The sequence below is a fragment of the Camponotus vicinus genome, unplaced genomic scaffold, assembly GCF_025532165.1.
Source record: "Camponotus vicinus isolate PSW18456_S1 unplaced genomic scaffold, iyCamVici1.0 SCAF_8, whole genome shotgun sequence".
In the NCBI taxonomy this organism is placed as follows: Eukaryota; Metazoa; Arthropoda; class Insecta; order Hymenoptera; family Formicidae; genus Camponotus; species Camponotus vicinus.
The window spans coordinates 13,931,491-13,954,336 of NW_028141980.1; the positions used below are offsets into that span (position 1 = coordinate 13,931,491).

General features: G+C 30.5%; 2 protein-coding genes across 9 annotated transcripts in view; one reads left to right on the forward strand and one right to left on the reverse strand.

The window, feature by feature from the left end:
* Pex2 (peroxisomal biogenesis factor 2) overlaps nucleotides 1-22,846 on the reverse strand; it is a 41,035-nt gene that overhangs the window by 1,378 nt on the left and 16,811 nt on the right. The window contains exon 3 of one of the 2 annotated variants that reach the window (XM_083106141.1): nucleotides 3,728-3,977. The exons of the other annotated variant lie outside the window; for it this stretch is intronic. The gene's annotated coding sequence lies outside the window, so the exon portion shown is untranslated. Of the gene's footprint in view, nucleotides 1-3,727; nucleotides 3,978-22,846 lie in introns of those variants that run through there. 2 annotated transcript variants of the gene reach the window in all.
* Bicc (protein bicaudal C) overlaps nucleotides 1,637-22,846 on the forward strand; it is a 35,876-nt gene continuing 14,666 nt past the window's right edge. Inside the window, exons 1-4 of one of the 7 annotated variants that reach the window (XM_083106113.1) lie at nucleotides 1,637-2,225; nucleotides 3,706-3,996; nucleotides 5,848-5,882; nucleotides 17,650-17,719. In XM_083106113.1, the coding sequence (XP_082962239.1) occupies nucleotides 3,768-3,996; nucleotides 5,848-5,882; nucleotides 17,650-17,719 (334 nt within the window). In that variant the 5' untranslated portion in view covers nucleotides 1,637-2,225; nucleotides 3,706-3,767. Of the gene's footprint in view, nucleotides 2,226-3,705; nucleotides 3,997-5,847; nucleotides 5,883-15,338; nucleotides 16,119-16,546; nucleotides 16,666-17,649; nucleotides 17,720-22,846 lie in introns of those variants that run through there. The other 6 variants (XM_083106114.1, XM_083106116.1, XM_083106120.1 and 3 more) reach the window with 6 other exon arrangements.

Genomic DNA, 22,846 nt, shown 5'->3' on the forward strand with positions numbered 1-22,846 from the left:
ATACACAACTAGATAAAGAAATTGAAAAGACAATCTCTTATTTCTCGACTATGTGGGAAGATAAAGGAGTGATACATTGAGCGGATGTCTCCTAATAAAGACAGATATCCATCGAGGAAGAGGAAGAGAAAGAACGTCAAGGAACCGGCAATATAGTGTATCAGAAAAGGAAACGCGTATTCGAGAGAAGGAACCACCGGTGCCCGCTCGTAGAGCGAGATACAATCGGGCGAAGGAGTCAGCGGCGACGAGACGACGTTCGCCAGGAAAACGAGGGAGGGTCCACTGACGTTGCGAGTGCAGCGTACGGCTGACTTTCCGTTCTCGCGTGCGTGCGTCAGTCGGCTTTCAAATTGGCGCGTGATCGGTACACGCGGCTCTTCCACCGGCGCTGATCGGCGCGCATGGATTACGCCAGACAGGTAAGTGCAGACGTACATTTCTAATGCTATATATACAGGTTCAATGAGAGAAAGATATCTCCTCTCGTGTAATTTTATTGAAATTAAAAAGATTTTATTTTTAAGATTAAATATAAGATCAAAATTCTACTACATACAGGGTGTCCCAAAACTAACGCTTGATATTTTAAAGGCAGATTCTCTGACCAATTTAAAAACGATTTTTCCTCAGCGAAAATGTTGAGGGAGATCATTATTTTTTGCATATTCCCAATTTTTGTCATCATGTATCTTTCTAACTAAGCCTTAAATTAAAATTCTATTAAAGTAAACTCTACCTAAAATTAACTAAAGAATGTGACTTTATTAATATTTTATTCCCACAAGCCTTAGTTTGCGAAAAACCCTTTATTTTCAATCGTTTATAACTCGAAAGCTATTATGCCGCGACATTTTCGCTGAGGAAAAATCGTTTTTAAATTGGCCAGAGAATCTGCCTTTAAAATATCAAGCGTTAGTTTCGGGACACCCTGTATGTGTGTGTATATTTATATTTATAAAAAATATATTTCTAAAAAAGAGAAATTAATTTTATCTTAAATCTTACATAGAAATATATTAATGTGTGAACAATAGGATGCGCTATACTTACAATGTTAGTTTCGAAGGCTTGGGAGAATTTGATTTGACTGATCATTGAAAAGAAAAAATCTTCTGATTAATCAATTAAATAATCTGATGCATTTGTAACACCAGGTGAATTATAATATTTATCAAAAGAAATGTTTTAACTACTCTCTTTCCTTAAAATTACAATTATATGTTGTAATCGTATATGCATAGCATTGTCGCGAATAAAGTCCTGTATTAAAGTTTAGGATTAGTCACGAAGGGAAAAAGGATATTTCACACATATTGGATATTTCTATGAAAGAGGAATATATATGAACTATTTTCCTTTGATGAAAAAATTTACATATGTGAACCTGTATATATTTTATAGTACAGCTTATTTTCTTATCACTGAAAATTATTGTCTACATATCGATGGAAAATCTTTGCTATCAATCTTGTGCTGTGTATGCATGCATCATCACGTTCAAACTATCCCTGGAAAATCCTACGTAAGGGGCGCAAGTACACGCGCCCCTAGACTTCCTTCGCGATTCCGCTCCTGATTCTTCGTCATCATAAGCGCGAAATCATTCGAAAATGAATTCGGCACGTCGGACGTGTAATACACGCCGTTCGCCGACACGTGGCCAGGAAAACAATTTTTTGCCGGCGTTCTCCGACGAAGGTCTCGGCTATATGTGTGCGTATATGTACATATACATATACACACATATACGTATGTGTGTATTACACACCGATACGTCCGGTAGCGAGGCGCCGATGCGAGGAGCCCTCCTGAGCGAAGAAGATAGCACGATGATAAAAACCGGGTGAATCGTCCCGGTATTTGCGTCGCGATTGGTCGTTGCCCCGCGACCGGGTGCTTACCCCGAAATTGGGGCCGGATTCCGAGAAACGGTTTGTCGGTTGCCCCTTGCACACCCGCGCGACCCAGGTAACTCCCCTTTTATATCACTGCCATTACTTTGTTTACACCGCACACCGCGCCGCCGTCGCTCGTTCACTCGCGCCGATTATACAGGGCGATTACAGCGCTGCCGCCGATTGAGTTGGACGGCAGCAGCGACGAGGACGAGGACCAGACCCGGGACGAAGAGACAGAGACCCACCGGCGGGACCAGGACCAGGCCCCGCGACACCACCCGTCCCGATAACTCGATAGACAACAGTGTCATCGTCGACGTGCAGGTCAGTTCGCGATCCCTGGACAATCGACAGTGAGATGTGTGAAGTGTTCTTCTTCTCTAATCGAGTACATTGCCCAGATATCACGAATACACCCTCTTCGTGTTTACCTAAATACTTCGTTATTTTCTGCAACGAAAAATCGCATGTTCGTACCCTTGCTCAGGAACTTATTGGAGTATACGTCTCTGGGTGTTTCCTATTGTTTGCTAAGGCTCCACTTCTCTATTTCAAAATCGACAGTTCCGCAGGTGACGTGATGTTATTCTTTCTAAACGCAACGCTTCCTACCGTTTGTACATTTGACCTGATACCGTTTGTTAGTTCGTACTTAACGATACAACGGTATCTATATATATTTTGAAATTATACTGATTATATATTTGAAAAGAGAATTTAAGTATCTAGATATCAAAAATGAAATATCTTCTACATTTTTAGTCGATATATCTTTGCACGATATATCTTTTATAGATAAAAAAAAAACAATATTTTCTTCCTATCTCCCCCCCGAAATTTAAGACTCCGGAAGAATCGAGGACGAAGTAATAGTTTTTCAAACTCTGTCGATGTCCTCTCAATTTCGAATTCGAGAAAAATAATAGCAATAATAATGAAGTAGCAATAACACTTTGGGTGACATGTTACATTTAAATATTATTTAAATATTATATTAGTACATCTCATAATTAAGGATTTAATTAGAGATCATGGTGCGTTTAATAATCGCCGAATTTGTCAGATTAATTTGTACTTGTCTGTAGAATATAAAATTACATCTACGTGACTCGTCGTTGGTGTTGCTTATACGTGATGTTTACCTTTTTTTTTCATATAGATTATGAAACATGCAGGAGCAAACAAACCGTCTTTTGCTCGGAATAATGAAAGAATTTCAGCGAATTTGCTGCATGCGGAAGAAAACGTTAAATTTTATAAGTAAACAAAAAGTTTATAAATAATATAGAAATTTAGTTCGCTTTCTCTGAACAGGACTTTTACTTGGCAGGCGATAGAACGAGCTGTTATAGACACCATGAGAAATGCTGTGTAACTTATGCGCCGGAGAGACAGTTCACGTGATCCTGATTATCATGATTCGTGTGATTCTGATTAAATCCTCGTGGCGTACGCGTGGCCACGGACAATACATGACCGCATCTTTTCACAGGTCGTCGCGAATCATGACGAAAGTCGCGTTTCCACCCCCAGAACGACATTCACGTGGAAATAAACTCGATGCGTGCGTCGAGATCCAATAAAAGATCCAACGCGATATGGAAAATATAATAATTTAATTAATATGCAATGTATATGGGTGTGTATGACACTCAACAGAAGAAAGATATCCCTTTTTATAGATCGCGGTCAATTTTAACGAGAGTACTCCTATCGATCGGATTTAATTCTTTCAGACGGATACAGAACGAATAAAATGTACAACATTTAGTTTCTATTTCGAGCATCTTTGCTATGTTGGCAGCGTCGCGACGTGGGTGAGGTAGGCGGAGGTCGCGACGGACGCGTCGCTCGTCGGACGACAGGATGAGGCCCGACGAGATGGTGGTGAATAATAGCGAACAACGGCGGGCAGCGGAGACGATGTCGGAGACATCGGAGGGCACCGCGACCACCAGCGTGTCCGGCAAGTCCGGCTACGAAAGCCGCGAGGAACTCCGCGATCTCGCGGCCCTGCTGGGCATCAGCGACCCTGAGGACCTGCACCAGGAGCGCTTCCGGGTGGACCGTCGTAAGCTGGAACAAATGCTTCTCGGTGAGTGGCGACTGCTCTAAATTAACTTGTCTCGCTGAATCGCGGATTGCGTCAATATTTTACAGAATGACGTGTGCAAAAATAATCCGGCCTTGGCGGCAAGTTTAATATGAAAGAATTGGATTAGCGAGAAAAAGATGAAAGAAAAATTATAGAAAATTACATTAAATATAAATTAAAAATTCTAAAGTATGTGTAAATTCCTCTCTCTCTCTCTCTTTCTTGAAGCTATAAGTTATATTTCCTGAGAAAAGTATGATATATATATTATCATGAATCGATAATATTATTATGAACATATAATTATTTGAAATAGCATATGGCATTGATAGAAAGCAGATTGAATTGAATAGATAATCATGAAGAATTTGATTGACTTAAATACGTTATAGAAAATGTAAAAGGATCAATCCAATCTGCTTATCGTAGCGTTGAATATGTGAAGTATCCAAAGACTATTCGCACTTTCTCCTGAGCACAAATATTATATCAGATTACGGGAGAAGGTATAGAGAAGTCGAGGGGAGGGGGTTATCAAAGAAAGTAGAGATATTACAAAAATAGGCGTCACACAAATAAGTCAAGTAGAACGATTTGTCTTTTCAACCGTGCTCATTAAAGATCAGTGAATTAAGAAGATGAATACATGATATTATTTTTCCAAGCAAACTTTAAATTAATAAATTGATAATTAATAATTAATATTCGTCGCATACATATACTCCCCAATAGCATCTATTATTTTTATTACGACTCATCATTTTTCTAATACGAGGATTTAATATCGGCATGATCGCTACCGTGTTCAGTGTTAAATCACACTCCATACGAGCCACAATCTCGACAATAACTTCGCCGTTATGTATTTCACGCTTAACCTTTCCTCGTTCTCGATACACTAGACACTCCAGTGTCCTTTATTGCTTTATTGCTTCTGGAGTGTCCATAACACTCGAGAAGCGGAACGAGTCTCCACATGTGCGATGTCTACTTTCGCTTTCCCATCGAACTCGATTCCTTTTCGTCACCTTTTCGTGCTGGCGAAAGCGAAAAATTTCCCGACCAATCAAACAACAAGAATACCACAATTTCAAAAATGTTGAAAAAACCTTACAAAATTTTACTAATAGTTTTATCAAATATTTCATTCGATAAGCAATTAATATATTAAAAAATAAAATTTACATTTACGGAATTATTATTTTTATATTATTATTATTTAATCAATACAAAGGCCTAAAAGTTATTTTGGCAAAATAGAACGTTTTTTTATTATGCTTTTTATACATCGGTCCTTATGCGAAGCTTTGAAAAATTTTATTACATATTAAATTACAACATATTCTTATATTTTTAATATAATAATGTTGATTTTTACTTGAATGTTAACTCTTATTCAGCTTGCCTTAGATTATTCGAAAAAGCTGATAGTGGTTTCTTCTAATCGTTCGTTTTATTACTGCTATTTGCATATGCGAAATATACCTGGAATCATGATTTAAATAGACTAGACAGCTTGTTTGTAAACGGGATTACATAGCAGCTGTCAAGCCTCTTATGTTTTTGTGTCTTATAATATCGTTCGAAGATCGCGATGTAACGATGTATGAATCTATTCTGTTTATTGAATACGCATATTGATAGGAATTTTCATAATTTTATATCAAAGCATAAGACAGAAATCTACGATTATCTAAATTATCTAGCGAATTATTGAAGCTAGAATTTTTTACATGATAATAAAATAAAATAGAAATAAATAAATATAGAAGTAAAGATATAAAAAAAAAAAAATAATTTCCGAGTTTAAAAGAACATCTAATATTTTTAATTTTATCTTTGCATTTACAGGTGATGTCAAACCGGCGGATACTTTCTTCCATAGTGTAAGTTTTTTTGTTTCAATCTTTTTAGACGCGAACTATTTTTGTTCAAAAATATAGTAATTTAATTTCTAGAACTAATGTATTCCATAGAATTATATCTCTTTCTTTCTACATATATATACATATATAGAAAGAAAGAGAGAGAGAATTCTATCTTAGGCTTAATCGTTCTAATTCTTGATACTTCTACAATTTTGATATTTTTAATAATTAGCATCATCTACTTTTGATTAAAAAAAGAGAAAGAATATAAAAATATAATAATAAGAGAAAGATAATGAAGATTAATAATGTATTATTATTATGTGTTTAATAATAAGCTTATCCACATTATCCGCATTACGAGAAATATCAAAGATGAATACTGACATTTCATTGATTTGCTTGCTTAACCCTTGACACGAAAAAGTCTCATCGCGAAGATTTCATTGATCGATTAGTGAGAACTTTCTATTCAACTACTGCTGACAAGCGACACGTAAGATAAATCGTGATAGTAGATGATGCAACTCCTTTCTCTTAGCTACAAAAGACCTTTCTTGATGTAAAATCAGTAAAAGTTTCTTGTCACTTGTGCCGTTTTAATTATATGGTTTTTAAAATATATTTTATCAAAATGCATAATAATCAAAATGCTATAAATTAATTTTTTTAAATAAATAAAGATAAATCAAAGAGAAATAAAATAAATTATAATAAATTAATTATAAAATAAATCTATAAATTGATTATTATAAATTATAATAAATTATAAAATAAATCTATAAATTGATTATTATAAATTATAATAAATTATAAAATAAATCTATAAAAGTTGATTTTTATCACGCAATTTTATATCGAATTTAGGAGACATTTAATAATATATTCCATGCAATTATTTATTTTTTTTTATTCGCTAAAAATCACTGTAATAAATCACTGGTTACATTATTCGACTTGAAAGAAAGAAACATTGTTTTCATTGTTATTATATCTGAATTATATGGATATCAAGGAAATTACAAATAATATATATAATTTCTGTAACTTTCACTCTGTAGGAAGTAAATGTAGAAACGTACGATTATGATAAGTGATTCTTCATTTAATTACTACATACGAATTACTTCCGACAAGAGAAGTCGGAGTTTTTTCGTGTCGGTTATCAGACAACAAAATTGAATTTCTTCCTTTTCACGTTTATGAGAGAGAATTCTACGATTTTTGCCGAAGATGGAAACTTTGCCTCATGGCATGTCGGTATGACACGAAGAGGTTAAAGAAATTATCATATGATTAACTCGACCGATTTCGCTAATCGCTTAAAGCTATACGGACGTAGGCAAACCGTCTCCTCATCGAGGCAGCGTCGCCACTGACCTTGCGATTATACGAAAGTGAAAGAAGCTATTTTTACATATCTTCGCCTCTTGCGTCGCAACACGCGATAACTCGCGTTACGTTGTCCAAGCTGCGATTGCTCACGATCCCTTCGCTGATAGCAGCAACCTACAAGCTCCTCTTTTGATTTTAGAATTTCGACAATTCAATCATCGATCGTAATTTTTGCACAGAATTGATTAAAACTTGCTTTAATTAATGACTTGATTTTTTATTTAATCTTTTACGATTTATCTCACTTTTTGTGATATACACTAATGGTAAAACAGAAGATAATTAGGAAAATAAGTTGTACATAAATTACAAGGAGGAAAAGCTGTATATAAATATACTCCTGGATAAAATTAAGGCATAATTTTTTTTTCACTTTTTCTTTGAAAGCTGATATTTAGATTTTAACGAAAAATTTTAAAGAAAAAGTGAAAAAAAATTATGCATTAATTTTGTCCAGGAGTATATATAACAGTAGAATATAAGAAATATTATATATATATATATTTTATATATATATATATATATATATATATATATATATATATATATATATATATATGTATTTTTGTTAAATTCAGAGGATTACACAAATCAAGTTTCTTTATTAAATCAAAATTGACGAAGATATCAAAACATTTGTTATTCAAATCAAAATGATCAAGTTAAAGTGACTGTCGAAATGGGAATCAGATGTTTCATTTTGCGGAAGAGTCGGTAGCAATCGATTTCCGCGATGACGACAATATATGAAAAATCTAGATTACAACGTGGAGAAATTTGAGTGAGCACGCAAAGAAACTTGTTCTCTTCTTCGTCTTCCTCTTCGTCATGTGTGATAACGTAACTCGAAATTACAATCATAGCGAAATGAGCCTGCAGCAGGAAGCTTACGGATCGGACGTAACACTATATACTTTCTCCGTCTATTCTCCTTGTCTTTCTCGTTCACCCGATAATTCAATAGAGAAAAGTGATTGGCGAATCGTGCTTGATTCTCGCACAAATGAGAGTGTGATTGAGGAATCGCGTAATCGTGATAACGGCAGGAAGTGTCTCGACGATTGAATAATACATTTTTATCTAATTAAACTTGAATTAAATACGAGAGAAAATCGTTAGAAGTTGCAAGATGGAATAATTTTGAATGAAATTGTGAGATTTACAATGATATATCAAAATTTAATCATAGTTAATAAATAAATATATTGCATAATTTTTATTTAATTTTGATTTAATGCCTCATTTAATTATGTGTAATATTGATTACACATAATCAAATGAGGCATTAAATCATAAAAATTATGATGAATTATGTGTAATAATATTACACTTACATTTCTATTTTTAATAATATTTTCTTGAAACTTTGGTAATTTATTAATTTACAAATAATCTTGAATCTGAATCTTTTAATATTAATTATTAGAAGGAAATGTATTTATTCAACGAAATTATTCAGCAGGTGAGGGATTCCGGCGTATTGTTAAAAAGAAAATAAGAAATAAAACTTTACGAAAGGATTGCGTCCGTCGAAGAACGTGAACATTCCACGTACGGTACCTTACAACGTTCACCGAGCAAGTTCGAAGGCAATGTTCGCGCTTATCCTTATCGTTACGAGTTGCGTAAGGGGGAGGGGCTGGAAATACATGGGTCGATTATTTATAGAGCGGCTTTAACGGCACCGCGTTCTTCCCGCCGTTCCATTCCTCCACTTTTAAATAATTACATATCACGATACACATGCGGACACAAGCCGATATTATCGCCAATATGTACGAGAATTTTACCGAACACGCATTATATAGAATGACGCACTTTAAATGTTATGATCATATCGTTTTCCATCTCTCTTTTTTAATGACGACACCGTCATTATAACACCAAAGTGTAATCCTTGACCGCTGTTGGCTCTCGATAACAATAAGCGAGATATCGTAGTCGGATTTATGCTAATTAATGCTTGTGCATATATCTGCTTTCCGGTGAGATAGGCGTATTGATTTTGTAATATGCAAATAGATAAACATTTTTAAGTATTTATGAATAATATATAATCATCGAGATTTTTATAATCAATTCTTTGACGTGAACTTTTTTGAATTGGAGTCGATTTGAAATACATGATTCAAAAATGCCTAAGATTATTAAAAATAAAAGTAAACGCACAAGAAAATCCAAATATTTTGTATATTCTTCTGCATGAAATTCGCGGAATATTTGATCAATACATAATTAATGTTACATAGCTTGCGCAATTTACTTATCAGTTGCACATTCGTTCATTCATCCTATCGATTAAATAATAATTTAAACATGCATTTCACACATTTTCTATCTATGTGTATTTTCGCAAAATCTAATATTGCATGCACAAACATACGCATGAAATATTATATAATTCGCAATCTTTAGTCGAGCAGTCCTTCGATATTGACTTATCAAATTAGATTTGCAATTTGCTGAAGTCATATATGCAGCAACATATGCGACTAAAATGATTCGCAGTAATAATAATGTGTGATAACGGATGACAGGAAAGCGTGACCGGAAAGCGTTCGTAAATATTTTAGGCCAGAAATTAATTTATAAAGATCAGATTACATCAAGATACCGGTTATTTATCAATACATTACGATATTGCGTCTCTGCAAACAATATTTCTATTAATATAGAATCTATTAATATAGCATCTATTTATATAGAATCTATTAATATAGTATCTATTAATATAGAATCTATCAATATATTTTATTAATATGAAAAAAAAAAAATTTCGAAAATTCTATAATTTTCTCAGTTCTGTTAGTATGTATGCAATAAATATTACCTTGTTTTACCAAAATATCTTACCTATTACGTAAGTGAATATATATGTATACTTTAATCTAATCTAGTATTTTTTTTGAGCAATTAAATCGGTGAAAGTTTGTGATATGAAGCCTCTTACGTATGTCAATTTTAAAATGTGGTACAGAATAAGTCAACATTTTGTGCGGCAATAACATACTATTAATACTCTAACCGCGTATCACTGATAGATTCAATCTTTATCATTTAAGTAAGATCAGCAACTTTTCTTGTTTATTGCGAATATATATATATCAAGTAAATCTTAAATGCACCAAGTCTGAATCGATTAATATAGCACATTAGAAAAGTTGTGATGTCAGCTTGAAAATTTAAGAAAATAAGTTTTTGTGAAAATTTATCTTAATTTTCTAGAATTTTTCAATTTTACAATATTGTGTAAATTTGTTATTTATATAGTATCAAGGTTAATTATAGGATTGTCATCAATTGAGTGATTAATGAAATAGTATAAAAGTTATATAAAGAGTGAATCAATAAATTATTTACATCTCTTCGTCAATCTTCTTTCATTCGTTAACTTTGTTGTGCAATCGATGTACATGCAATTGAACGATATTTTCATATCGAATCGCTCTTCGCATATTTATTCTCTAATCAGTGACTCGTGCTAACTGAAGATAAAGTCCCGTATGTCTTCGCAATAATTTTGTTTATTACAACGATGCACAGTCTTCGCAATTTTATTGGAAAAAAAGATACTCTTACTTGCGTAATTTCAATCTTCGTTATTTTATTTAAAAAAACACGCACCATAATATAACCATGCCATAAAAAATTGTAAAAGGTTCGGGTCCGTTCCTTTCAAAAGCGCCTTCAATCCCCAAGGGGAAAAATAAATGATCTTTATCCATAACCATGCTATAACAATGCAGATGTGACAACAGCAAACAAACAATATCTGCATATTTTTAATACAAAAATACTTTTTTAATATTAACATTTTTCTAATATTAGAAAAAAAATATTTTGTGAAATCAAAGCCAAATCGTAAATAACAATAAAGAAGAAAAAATATAAAAATTAAAATTTCAAGATACCGATAAGATTATCAATTAATTTAGCATTGGTAATTATATTGATATAATCTTATGTCAGAACAAAATTATGTTTTTTTACAAGATTTAATTTTGAATTAATTTATGTTAATAAGTCACAACACACACACACACACAACACACAAAGAACAATCCTATTCTGGGTAACATCAGAAATCACATTAGCTTTATCATACTATTATTACTACTACTATCAATTTTAATTTAAAGATAAAGATAAAATTAAAGATAAAGATAAAGATAAAAATAAAGATAAAGATAAAGATTAAATTTCTAGAATATTTAACAAGATTCTTATACATTTGTATTTGATTTCTTTATATATTTAATTTTGAGAATGATAAAAAATGTAGAAGTATAGAGTTTCGAATTTTCAAATAAATATAGAGTTTCGGTTTCTATATTATGATGAATGTGTTCGATGTAGAAAAAATCTAGCCGTAAAAATAAAATATAATTGACAGATTAAGTAAGGTAATTTATAAGACAAACATAAGGATTCAGATAAAAACAATTTAAGCGTTATTTAAAACAAAAATATGAATAAAAGGACAATTCTTTGATTCAAAGATATAAATATAAAAGATAAATATAAAAGATAAAAATATAAAAGATAAATGTAATAAATATGTAAGATTTTCTTATAGCAAAGCGAAAAATTTCACAGGCCCACAAAAAAAAAAAGTACCCTGTGCTGGCGATCTGACTAGGCTAGTCTTATGTATTTTGGCCCGCTGAATTCGAATTTGACGTCAGAATTGCTCCATCACGTCACAGTTTTTTTTAAATCTCAAAAATAGACGAAAATTTCGTAAAAATCGACATTCTAGGGTAATAAGACTGCGCTTCTTAAAGAAAAAGTTACCAAAATCATATTTTAATGTATTTTCAGACATTATAAATCCAAATCCGACCTAGAATATAAACGTTGTGCTCAATTTTTTTTTGTGCTCATTTTTTATTATTTTTATTTTTTCAGGTTGTAACACCTAAAATTTACTGCAGATTCTATTTATCAAGATGCGAAGATATTAAGATAGGTTTTTATTTCCAGATAGCACAATCTTTTTTTTCATGTACCTCTAGCGCTTTAAAGACATGAAAAGAGGTTTGTGACCTATATAAAGAAATTTCTGCATCTTATACGAACTCAACAGCTAGAAGCTGTAAGTTTCGAAAAAATTTTTCTCAAAATTTGGATTTGGAGAATATAAGATTAATTCTTTCCAATATAAGATTTATGAATGAACTAAAATCAAATATGGAATACGGAAGATTGCTACTTCTTCATGACAAATGTTAATGGAATCGATGGTATGATTGGTGTGACAAATCGGATTTGGATTTATAATGCCAGAAAATACATGGAAATATGATTTCGGTAATTTTTCCTTCAAGAAGCGCAGTCTTACTACCCTAGAATGTCGATTTTTACGAAATTTTCATCTTTCTCTTTTGAGATTTAAAAAAAACTGTGACGTGATGGAGCAATTCTGACGTCAGATTCGAATTCAGCGGGCCAAAATACATAAGACTAGCCTAGTCAGATCGCCAGCACAGGGTACTTTTTTTTTTGTTTGGGCCTGTGTTTTTAATAAAACAGATACTTTACTGTTGAAATTTATATATGAAGAAAAATGATTTTTACTGCTTTAGCCAAAGCGTTATTTGTTTGATGATGGGATAATGATCAGTTTATTATTATAGCAAATTAAACAAAGAAAATGAAAAAAATAATTTTTTTGTATTTTATATCATGTAGATGTTTCCTGAAAGATTTCTGACAGAAAAATTGTATGTGAGCAAATAAGTTATTTAAATTTTAACTCACACACACACACACACGCATAATTGCGAGATCTTTATTATTTTTTTCTCTCTGTCGTTTTTCACTACAATTGTGTATATAAATGATACGATTTTATTGCAAGCAGGCTGTTTTTCGAGTTTACTCAGCCTATAAACAGGTTCGTAAAATTTTTCTGGTTTTCTTTAGAATTTATAGAAATATAGAGAGATTTACAGGAATGCATATATACAGGGTGTCTCTGAATTCAGTGCCAAAATTGATACAAAGGCTTTAGGACATGAAAAAAAGTCGAAAATGTTAATAACCATATGTCCGTAAAAATTCTTCCGTTGACTTCGAGATACACTTTCTAGCACGAACTAATAGATTGTTTCGAGAATTTTGGAAAATATTTGGAGTGTATTGAAGTCGACGGAAGAATTTTTGAGCATCTTTTGTAAAGCTTTAAACAAACATTATTTAAAGAACATTAAACAACATTTATTTCAATTTATATTATCTTAAGAAAACAACTTTATTATCTTATAACTCCAAAATTGTTCGAATTCGGACATATGTTTTCATGTCCTGAAACCGCTGTATTGAATTTGGCATTGAATTCAGAGACATCCTGTATATACATATATACTGTAAATATTGCTCCCTTTGTCAGGTAAAGCATTGCTTTATGAAAGTGTACAAGTACCTGAAGACCCCTAAAGAAAGAGACAAAATTCTTTTCAAAGACTTTTCTTATCAAAAGAAAAGTTTCTTTTTAGAAAATATCTTTTCTAAAACTTTCAATTTTATAAATAGAAATTTTTTCACATTATGAAAACAAAATGGATAATGCCTCTAATAGATACAAATTTTAAAGTGACAATACTGTGAAATTAAATTTGATGTATTATCTTTTCTCAAATAATACAATATTTAAAGTATTGTCAAATAATACAATATTTAAAGTATATTTAGAGTATTATCTTTTTTGTTTCCACAATGTGAAAAAATTCCTATTTGAAAAGAACATTGTCATTATCCTTCTTCTATAGAGATTTTCAGGTATTGTAGGAGATACAGTATTTAGCATAATGCTTTATCTACAAACGGACAATTTACTTAAAATTTATCCTTTTCCTTGAAAGTAAGATTAAATATTTTAAAGCTGAAATATTCTTTTATTTTTTATTTCCTATTCATACTGGCTCACAAAAAATAAAGAGAGAAATTAATCATATTTATAATAATTTAATATAATCTAGATCTTATCTATATATAATCATATTTATAATAATAATATAATCTAATATAATCTAATTATTATAGATTTTGTTTTGTGTTTTATACGAAATATATGTAGAGTTACATCAACTCTTTGTTGCTCCATTATTTGCAATACTGTAAATACATTATTGTGAATATTTTTAAATATATCTTTATTTAGATTTTTCTACAAAGAAAAATCAAATTTTATTTTATTTATTTGATATTTTTTAAATTTAAATAATGTATAAATTTAATAATGTAAAGCAAAAAAATTGAAAATTCAGGATATTCCGATGGTTTCATATTCTCGCGCGCGTCGTAATAAATTTTAAAAGTTATCGCGTACCAAATGATATAAACACACATATAACATGCGAGCGTCTCAACCAATGACACGATCGGTATATGATTCACTATGTTATTCCACAGAATTTATGGATATCCAGTGGTCGACATGTTTATTATGTTAATGTGCTTATATAAGTTTACATAATCGTAAAGAAAAATATTGCAATTACTCATTCCAGATTAATTTCGAAAAAAGCACTCCGTTCTTATAATTTTTGGGTGATGAACAATTTATCGAAATACAAAAAATATTGTAATATTTTGATCGTGGCTTCATGCTTAGTTTAAATTAATAAACATCATTAATCGTTTGACGAACATATGATGAAATAATATATAATGTATAATAAAATTTCTAATAATTAAAATGTAAATCTTAAAAATGAAAAGATGGAAATTCGAAAACAACAGCTCGGAACAATTAGAAATTTTGATTAGAAATCATATCTAGATTATCATTAATTAAAGCGACTTGAATGAATGTAAAAGTATACGTCCTTTAATTTAAGTATACGTCGAGCGACATAATATTATTCTAATGCAATGCTCAGGAAGGGGAAGGGCTTAGAAAGAGAGAGAAGAAGGAAGGGAAAATTTGATGAAAGAAAGAGAAGAGCAGGATCACAATGACGAGAAGAGTAAACGACACGGAGTAAGTGGTGTGGAGAAGTGGAGTCGTGATTGAAGGTGGGGTAAGCGGGAAGTAGTGGGAGATGGAGTCGACCAGAACGACCATTATATTATCTCGCTAGTCAGTCAGTCTTCTTTCGCGTCGGTGATCTCGTGGTAAACTTAAAAATTTTAATTTTTTCAAATTTTTTCAAATTTTCTCAAAAACTTCAATTATTCACGTGCAACCTTGAATTGATGTAAATAAGTTCGAGAGAAGAAGAAATGAACGAATGATTTTAAACTGTAAGTTTATCTATTGTGATGTTTTAAAAGGTGATTCAGATGCATCGAGTGATAGTTAAGTGGAGCACAGTGATACAAGGATTCGCAACTGATAATCGCGATCAAAATTGAAAATTAATCAGTAGCCTTCCACACAGTGCCCAAGTAGTTCGAAACAGTTCACGATTAGAAATTATCCTCTTTCCTTGGATTATCAGAGATTAAATGTGAGATCGACAAATTCGCAGCAAGAATTATTTTTACGGCGAGGTGAACCTCGAAACAAGATTAAACGTGGTCTTCCGGAATCTTCCGTGATCAGCGGTGAAAGTAAATTTATGCTTCGATCTATTCGTGATAGAATCATCTGTGTTTGTTGCAGTCAACAAATGACGAAGTTATTGTTATCGTGACAGTGATTCATTCCTTTCTCTATTTAGAAAATGAAAATGCTATTCTATTCTCATTAAGATTTAAAAACATTTGATACCAAACGTGATCTTTCTCTTTTACAACCTTGAAAACCTTAAAAGCTTCTCCGCCTTAATTTTTCTACTTTCACATTGATTCTTCGAAAAGGCCTCATAAATCACCTACCTACAACCTACATCGACTACGAAGAAAATGACCGTGGTAAAAATTTTTGCAGTTGTAGGAACAAAGTAAATTTTAAGTCAGTAGTTCATAGTTGGCAGTCGAAAACCACAGTTCGTGTTTAGAGAAAGTGTCCTGTTCGATTTTGAGATTTAGTCTTTTCATATCGTGAATATATAACATTTCATATTGTAAATTAAACAATTTACAACTCTTAACAGTAAGTTAAGAATATTACTCCAAGTATTAATTTTAGATTTTAATCAGTTTTGCCTTGATTTTACTTAGAATTACAGAATAAGTAATTCACGATTTTTATGATTTTATATTTAGAAATTCATAGCTTAAACTGCTTTTTTGTGAATTGCTGATTCGAGTTTTCTTTGCCTAAAGTGAGTAAGCGCGCATGTGTGCATACATATACAGATATATATTCACGTTTAAAAATAGTTACCTTTTATCTAAAGTTAGAAGAAGAAGGTGTCAGAGTTTAATAATTTAAAGAGATCAGGACTTGTTTAAAGATAGAATCTGCATATAGAACGAATAAGAGTTCTTAGCTAGACGACGGAATCTTTGACAAAGGGTAAGTTTTTCGTAAATAAAAATTTGATCGCAACTTATTTTCTAATCTTTGAAAAAATCTAGAATTAGATATAGTAATTTTAAATTTCGCATGAGATTCGACCAAAATAAAGATAAAGATTGAAATTAACAGATAAGAAAAATTATTTCGTCGTGTATTATGCGAGTTTAAAAATATCTAAAATTTTTAATTTAAATCTATATAGATCTTTTAAATAATTTTCACCATCAACCGATTAATTAAAGAATATATTAGTTTTTATATTTTATAGCGTACTATATGTGTGAAGATTATTCAATAATATTTATCTATGACAAATAACAATTAACTTGCAGTTAAAAATAAATTTATTTATTTAGAATTAGGAGCTATATATATTAATGAAATGAGGTCCTTGAGAAAATTATATAAAAATGAAGTAACTCAGAAAATTAAAAAATCTCAAAAGTACATATAAAGGTGAGAGAGATTTTGTTCTCTTTACACATATACAATATATATATATATATATATATATATATATATATATATATATATATAAATTATATATAAATTATATATAAAAATATACATATATAAAACTGAGGAATTAACGTGTAATTTTCTTGATAACTAGAAGCTATGAAAATTAAATATTAAAATTATACAAAAAAATTAATATAATTCAAAATTACATTATAAATGCTTTTTAAATAATGATGAATCATTATCATTTTCATTATTTAAACATTATAAAAAACTTAAAAAGTTATTAGAAAAATAAAGAGATATATATAATTTATCATTCGTCTATTAAATTAAAAAATTAAAAGTAATTTTAAAAGCTATCTACAAAAAAAGGAACTGAAAATGCTTCGAATTTTCTATAATCTTTTGGTTGAGTTAGGTTAGGTACACGTGCGCATGTATTCGAAAAAAAATTTAATAGATAGTATTAATCATATAATCAATTATTAATCATATATCGATTTCATATTGTTACAGGTTATGGAAAGAACGAATACTATCATTACGTGGCCATCGCGATTGAAGATCGGAGCAAAGTCGAAGAAAGGTATGAGATTTATCAAACATGTGATCGTCTGATGTAATCCAGTGCAATCGATGAGTCATCTATCGATTACACATGTTAGAAAAGAGTTCATTGAAAGAATGTTTACAATAGATTTTTATCATATCGCATTGTTGTTTTATGTACACATAAAAAATGCGAGTTGGCAATCCACTCCAAAAAATATTGAAATTTTTAGACAGTTTTTATAGTGTAAACTTTGTATAATTCCCTCATATAATTGCTGTAATTACATTAATAGTCGAAAAGTAAGATCTTTATATTATTTATTTTATATATATTTATATGTAAAGTGAAAATGTTACTATCTTACAAGCTATTAGTTTAATTACGGTAATCATATGATAATGGAATGTCGTTAATTGTCTTAGTATTAGTATTATAAATATTTTTTTCACGTTTCTTTTGATAAATAAGAAACAATGTTATATTTCAAATGGTTGAGTCATTTCAATTTAAATTAGCACATCATCATCATCACCGCACATTGACGAATGTTACACATACATAAAATATGTATGATCACACACACACAGAGAGAGAGAGAGACAATGATATTATTGTTTTTTATTTAATTTTAAGAAACTTTTAATAGAAATTTTAAGCAAGTTTTATCATTTCTAATTTAATAATTAGATTATTCTTAAAATCACTAATAGCAAGTCATAAGAAATTGTGCAAAAAAATAATCTTCGAATTTTAAAAGGAGAATCTATTTTTAAAAAGTAATGTTTTCTTTCTAAAGTTCGTACGAAGTTTGTTTAAAAATATCTGCGAATTCAAGAATAACAGCGTTTTCCACGTGGAATCAAGGAAAACGATACGTTAGCAGAAGTCTCGAAGACAACAAGATTAAGATTTTCGAGTTATCTGCCCTTGAAAGACTTAAAAAGTGATTCAAAAATCATCTTTTACGAACCCCTGCTGAATTCGTCACATTCAAATTCGCAGTTGATTACACGCGTCATTGTTCGCGGATTACGTCACTCGAATGGGTCGTGCCTCTTTGTCAGCTGACGTTTTGAACGAGTTTTTGTGCACGTTGCTTTACGATCGCTATTTAAAATTTTGTCGTCGATGTTGTGTAATCATACACTGCCGAAAAAAATTCTGTACACTTTGCAGAAAATCTTTAGATTAATTCTATCCCATTAAAGCCGAAATAAAAAAGTTGGAATTTTGATAGAAATTTTATTCCAATTTAATTAAAATTAGATTTAATTCTTCTTTCACAATTTTATTAAAAAATTCAGTTCTGAGATTCATAAGAGAAAAGAAGGTAATTAAACAAAAGAGAGAGTCGTGAATATGTTTCATAATATCATTTTAGTCATGAGTCATTTTACAACTTGCTAACTTTGTAACGACTCATTAAAAATAATTATGAAAAGAATCATCAAAATAAAAGTTTTTAAATAAGGAAACAATTTCCATATTTAATTACGAAAGAATAAATATTCAAGGATTCTAAATAGATCTTCTGTAACGATTGATTAGTTGGTTGTGCGAACATTTTTCAGGTCAATTGTAAGATATTATTTTTCACTTATCTCTCGACAAATAAATTACGCGTCGCGTGAATCGACCCATCGCTCACTCGCTCAAACCAATGTTCGATCGGACTTAGTGGAAATTTTTCGGTGATTCATGCCTCCTTCGTGATCTGAACAACTGTTGCATCTCTCTTCATCCCCTCTATCGTTCTTTCTTGCTTGTTTTGTTTTCTTTTACGAAACCATGTGTGGCAACATATGTAATATAGTATAAATAAACTCGCATATCTTGTTGCTCCTCATGACTCCAAGTTATCATCAGAATGCACGAGTTATTCCATAAATATATATACGGTGCGGATGCATAATACGGATTATAATATTAATGAGGCATTTAAGTTTTATTCCGATCATTTTAATAATTTCTCAAACATAATTGCGAAAACGTCGATAACTGGCAGGAATCTGTTGTTAAACTTCGTAGAATTTATTCAGATCTATTGATTATTTGATTATTGATTATTTTCATACATGTATATTCATGCTTACATATAAATTTTATATTCTGCATAAAATAAAATATGAAATTATTGTCGCTTTAATTATATAAAAAAATTTTCAATTTCTTAAATAAAAGTAAATATTTTCTTAGTATTGAATTAAATTGAATTGATTAATTTAAGAAATATAAAATTTTCCAAAGTACAATTTTAACAAATGATAAATTAAAACGATGTAAAATATGGAAAATAACCAAGCCTTAAAAAAGAGAAAAAAATTTTAAAGATTTCATTGCAATTTAATCACATAAGTATAGCTTAATCAAGTAATATATATAATTTTTAATTAAAAAAAGATAAATTACATAATTTTAATTTAAAATACATACGATCTCCTGATTTTATCGACATATAGATTTTACATTTCAGGCAACGACTGGGTCAAATTGATTCACAACATGCGCTTTCAAGGTCAATAGATGTATATCAAGTTATCTGTTCAATGCCGCGATAGGATATCTTCTCGCGATTTGACCCGCTCTCGAAACCGTCATCGCATATTTTGCGCAGCAAGATCAGCGAGATTCTAGTCGAGCCAAACCAGTCAAATAATTGTCTGTGATCAAATTAAGCGTCAATCAGTATCATGCAGCCGCTCTAATTTTCTCCGCGGATATGTCTCGAGTCACGTAAGCCACATTGTTTTCGGGCGATAAAATTATATATAAAGCTTTAAAATATAATATGATACAATATCTATTACTCTATCTAATATTACTCTATCTAATACTCTATCTAATACTCTATTAGTATCTATTAATCTATAATATCTATTGCTCTAATTCCTGAAAAACAAAAATAGGGTTCATAATAACTACTAAGAAAAATGGTTCATAATGACAAACTAGAAAAAAGAAATAAAAATAAAAATTAAAAATTTGAGCGAACTTTTATCTAGAAAAATACAATTTGCCACTATTTGATAAATTTTATACCTTTATCATTTATACGTTCTAGAAATTTAAAATCAAGAATAACAAAAATAGGAACATAAGAAAGATAAGGATATATTTATTTTTCATTTAAAATCGGAGAGCTATATGATTAATATAAATAATTTTATGAGTAAACGTTATATCGGAGTTGCATTTATTGTTAGGTATATCCACAGATATCGAGAAATGCATGTTTTTCTTGTTTACAAAGTTTTGTACACAAAAGAAAACTCGAAAACCAGATATCGCGTGACTTCATATTATTACTGTTTTATCACATTGTCCGATTAGTTTCTTTCTTGAGATTGAGATCGAAGAAATTTATAGGATTATCAGTAAGAGGAAATATTGTGAGAGGAAGTGCTTTCCATTCCACTTAATTAAATTCACTTAAAATTTAAGAGCAGGGATTCTTCTTAAAAACTTGTATACAGGATAGCTAATGAAATAAATTGTTAATATAAAGAGACATATTCTGAGACGAACTCAAAAATTTTTTTTTAAATATGTGGTTGTTTTTCTTATAAAAAAAATGTCAAAATTAAATATCTAAATAATTAATATCTATTTTTGTAGATTATACATTATTTTTATATTGTTGTTTCATTATTAAAACATAGTTCTGATCTCGGATTCGAATGTATGTATGTTAAATAATTTTTATAATTTACTCTTATATACTTATTATTACAATTTCTCTTTATGTTTCAACATTATCATTGTTTTTTTTTCGTATAAATTCCATATGCAGTTTTCTCTTCCAAAAATTTATCAAAATATATAACGATATACATTCTAACTTTTTTAAGGTGTATTCAGATTATATTAGACCTCCTGCACTTCTTGTTATTGCAACGACAACTTCTTATCGCTTGTGCAAACAGAACTCGTCGATTTTCTATGCGCGACATAGCTAAAGAGGTCAGGTCAGGCCTTAAAGTCTTGCGCCGAAGAATCCGCTACCGTCGCGTCGGTTCTAAAAATAATCCGAATAGCCGCGAGAAGTGATAGATGATCGCACTTACGTAGCATTTTCAAGAGTCACCTAAGCGTTTATGATCGAAAAGAAAATCGCGCTCCGATTTTTAAAACAGCAGTACATGATATATTGTGTTGTTTTCCTTGTCTCTTATATAATTATTACCTAAAAGAAAAAAAAGAGATAGAAAGAGAGAAAGAAAAGATTAAAGGCAAATGTTATGATGTAAAAATATTAATGAAATAATACGATATCGTTGTGAAAAGTTTTTATAATATATTTTTTTCTATAGAGGGAGATTTTTTGTTAATGAGTTTATTCAACCGAAACTTCATAATTGCCAATTTTAAAAAATTTCACAAATATATTAGTGATAGCTTGATAATTAAACACTCAATTTAATTTTTATTGGAATAAATCTATCCTTAATATTAACTCAAGATTAACATTTTATCATTCGTGAAAAATCTGTAATATTTATTAAGTAAATGCATAATTACTTGTGTGGGAAAATACGTTAAAAAAAATTCCACTCCTTTTATTAACACAGCACAGCCACGTATTCCACATAAACGAAACATGTTTAAGAATTATTTTCTATTTTATACGTATTGCTTATTCATGTTAATAATTAATACTTAATTTTCAATCAATAGATAAATTATTAAATCGTATATATGAGAGATAAGAAACGAACAACAAGCGAAACATTATGCAGTTCATGACGCATCATAGCACTCGACTTTGGAATACGTTATACAGTCGAAGGTCTTGTATTCAGGAAGAAGCGCGTCACGAATACTAAAAGTGACTTCGAAAGATCTTTATCTTCCTTAATGTCGTATTATTTTTGTGGCTCTACGTATTATAATTTTTTGGAATTTTAAATTTATGTTAACGAAAAAAGATGTCTCGTCGATGTAATTTTGATGATATCAAGTTTGACAATATGCATATCTATCGACAGAAATTCACTAACATATTGTTGTTGACATACAAAAATCGTTATTTTTATTGAATTAGTATTAGCGTTATTTTGGTACATGTGCTGATGGCGTCATTGCTGCACATCTAATCAGGTAAGTAATGAGTTCGTCGTCTTTACGATGGAATTATTCTCTCTCTATATATATATACACGCA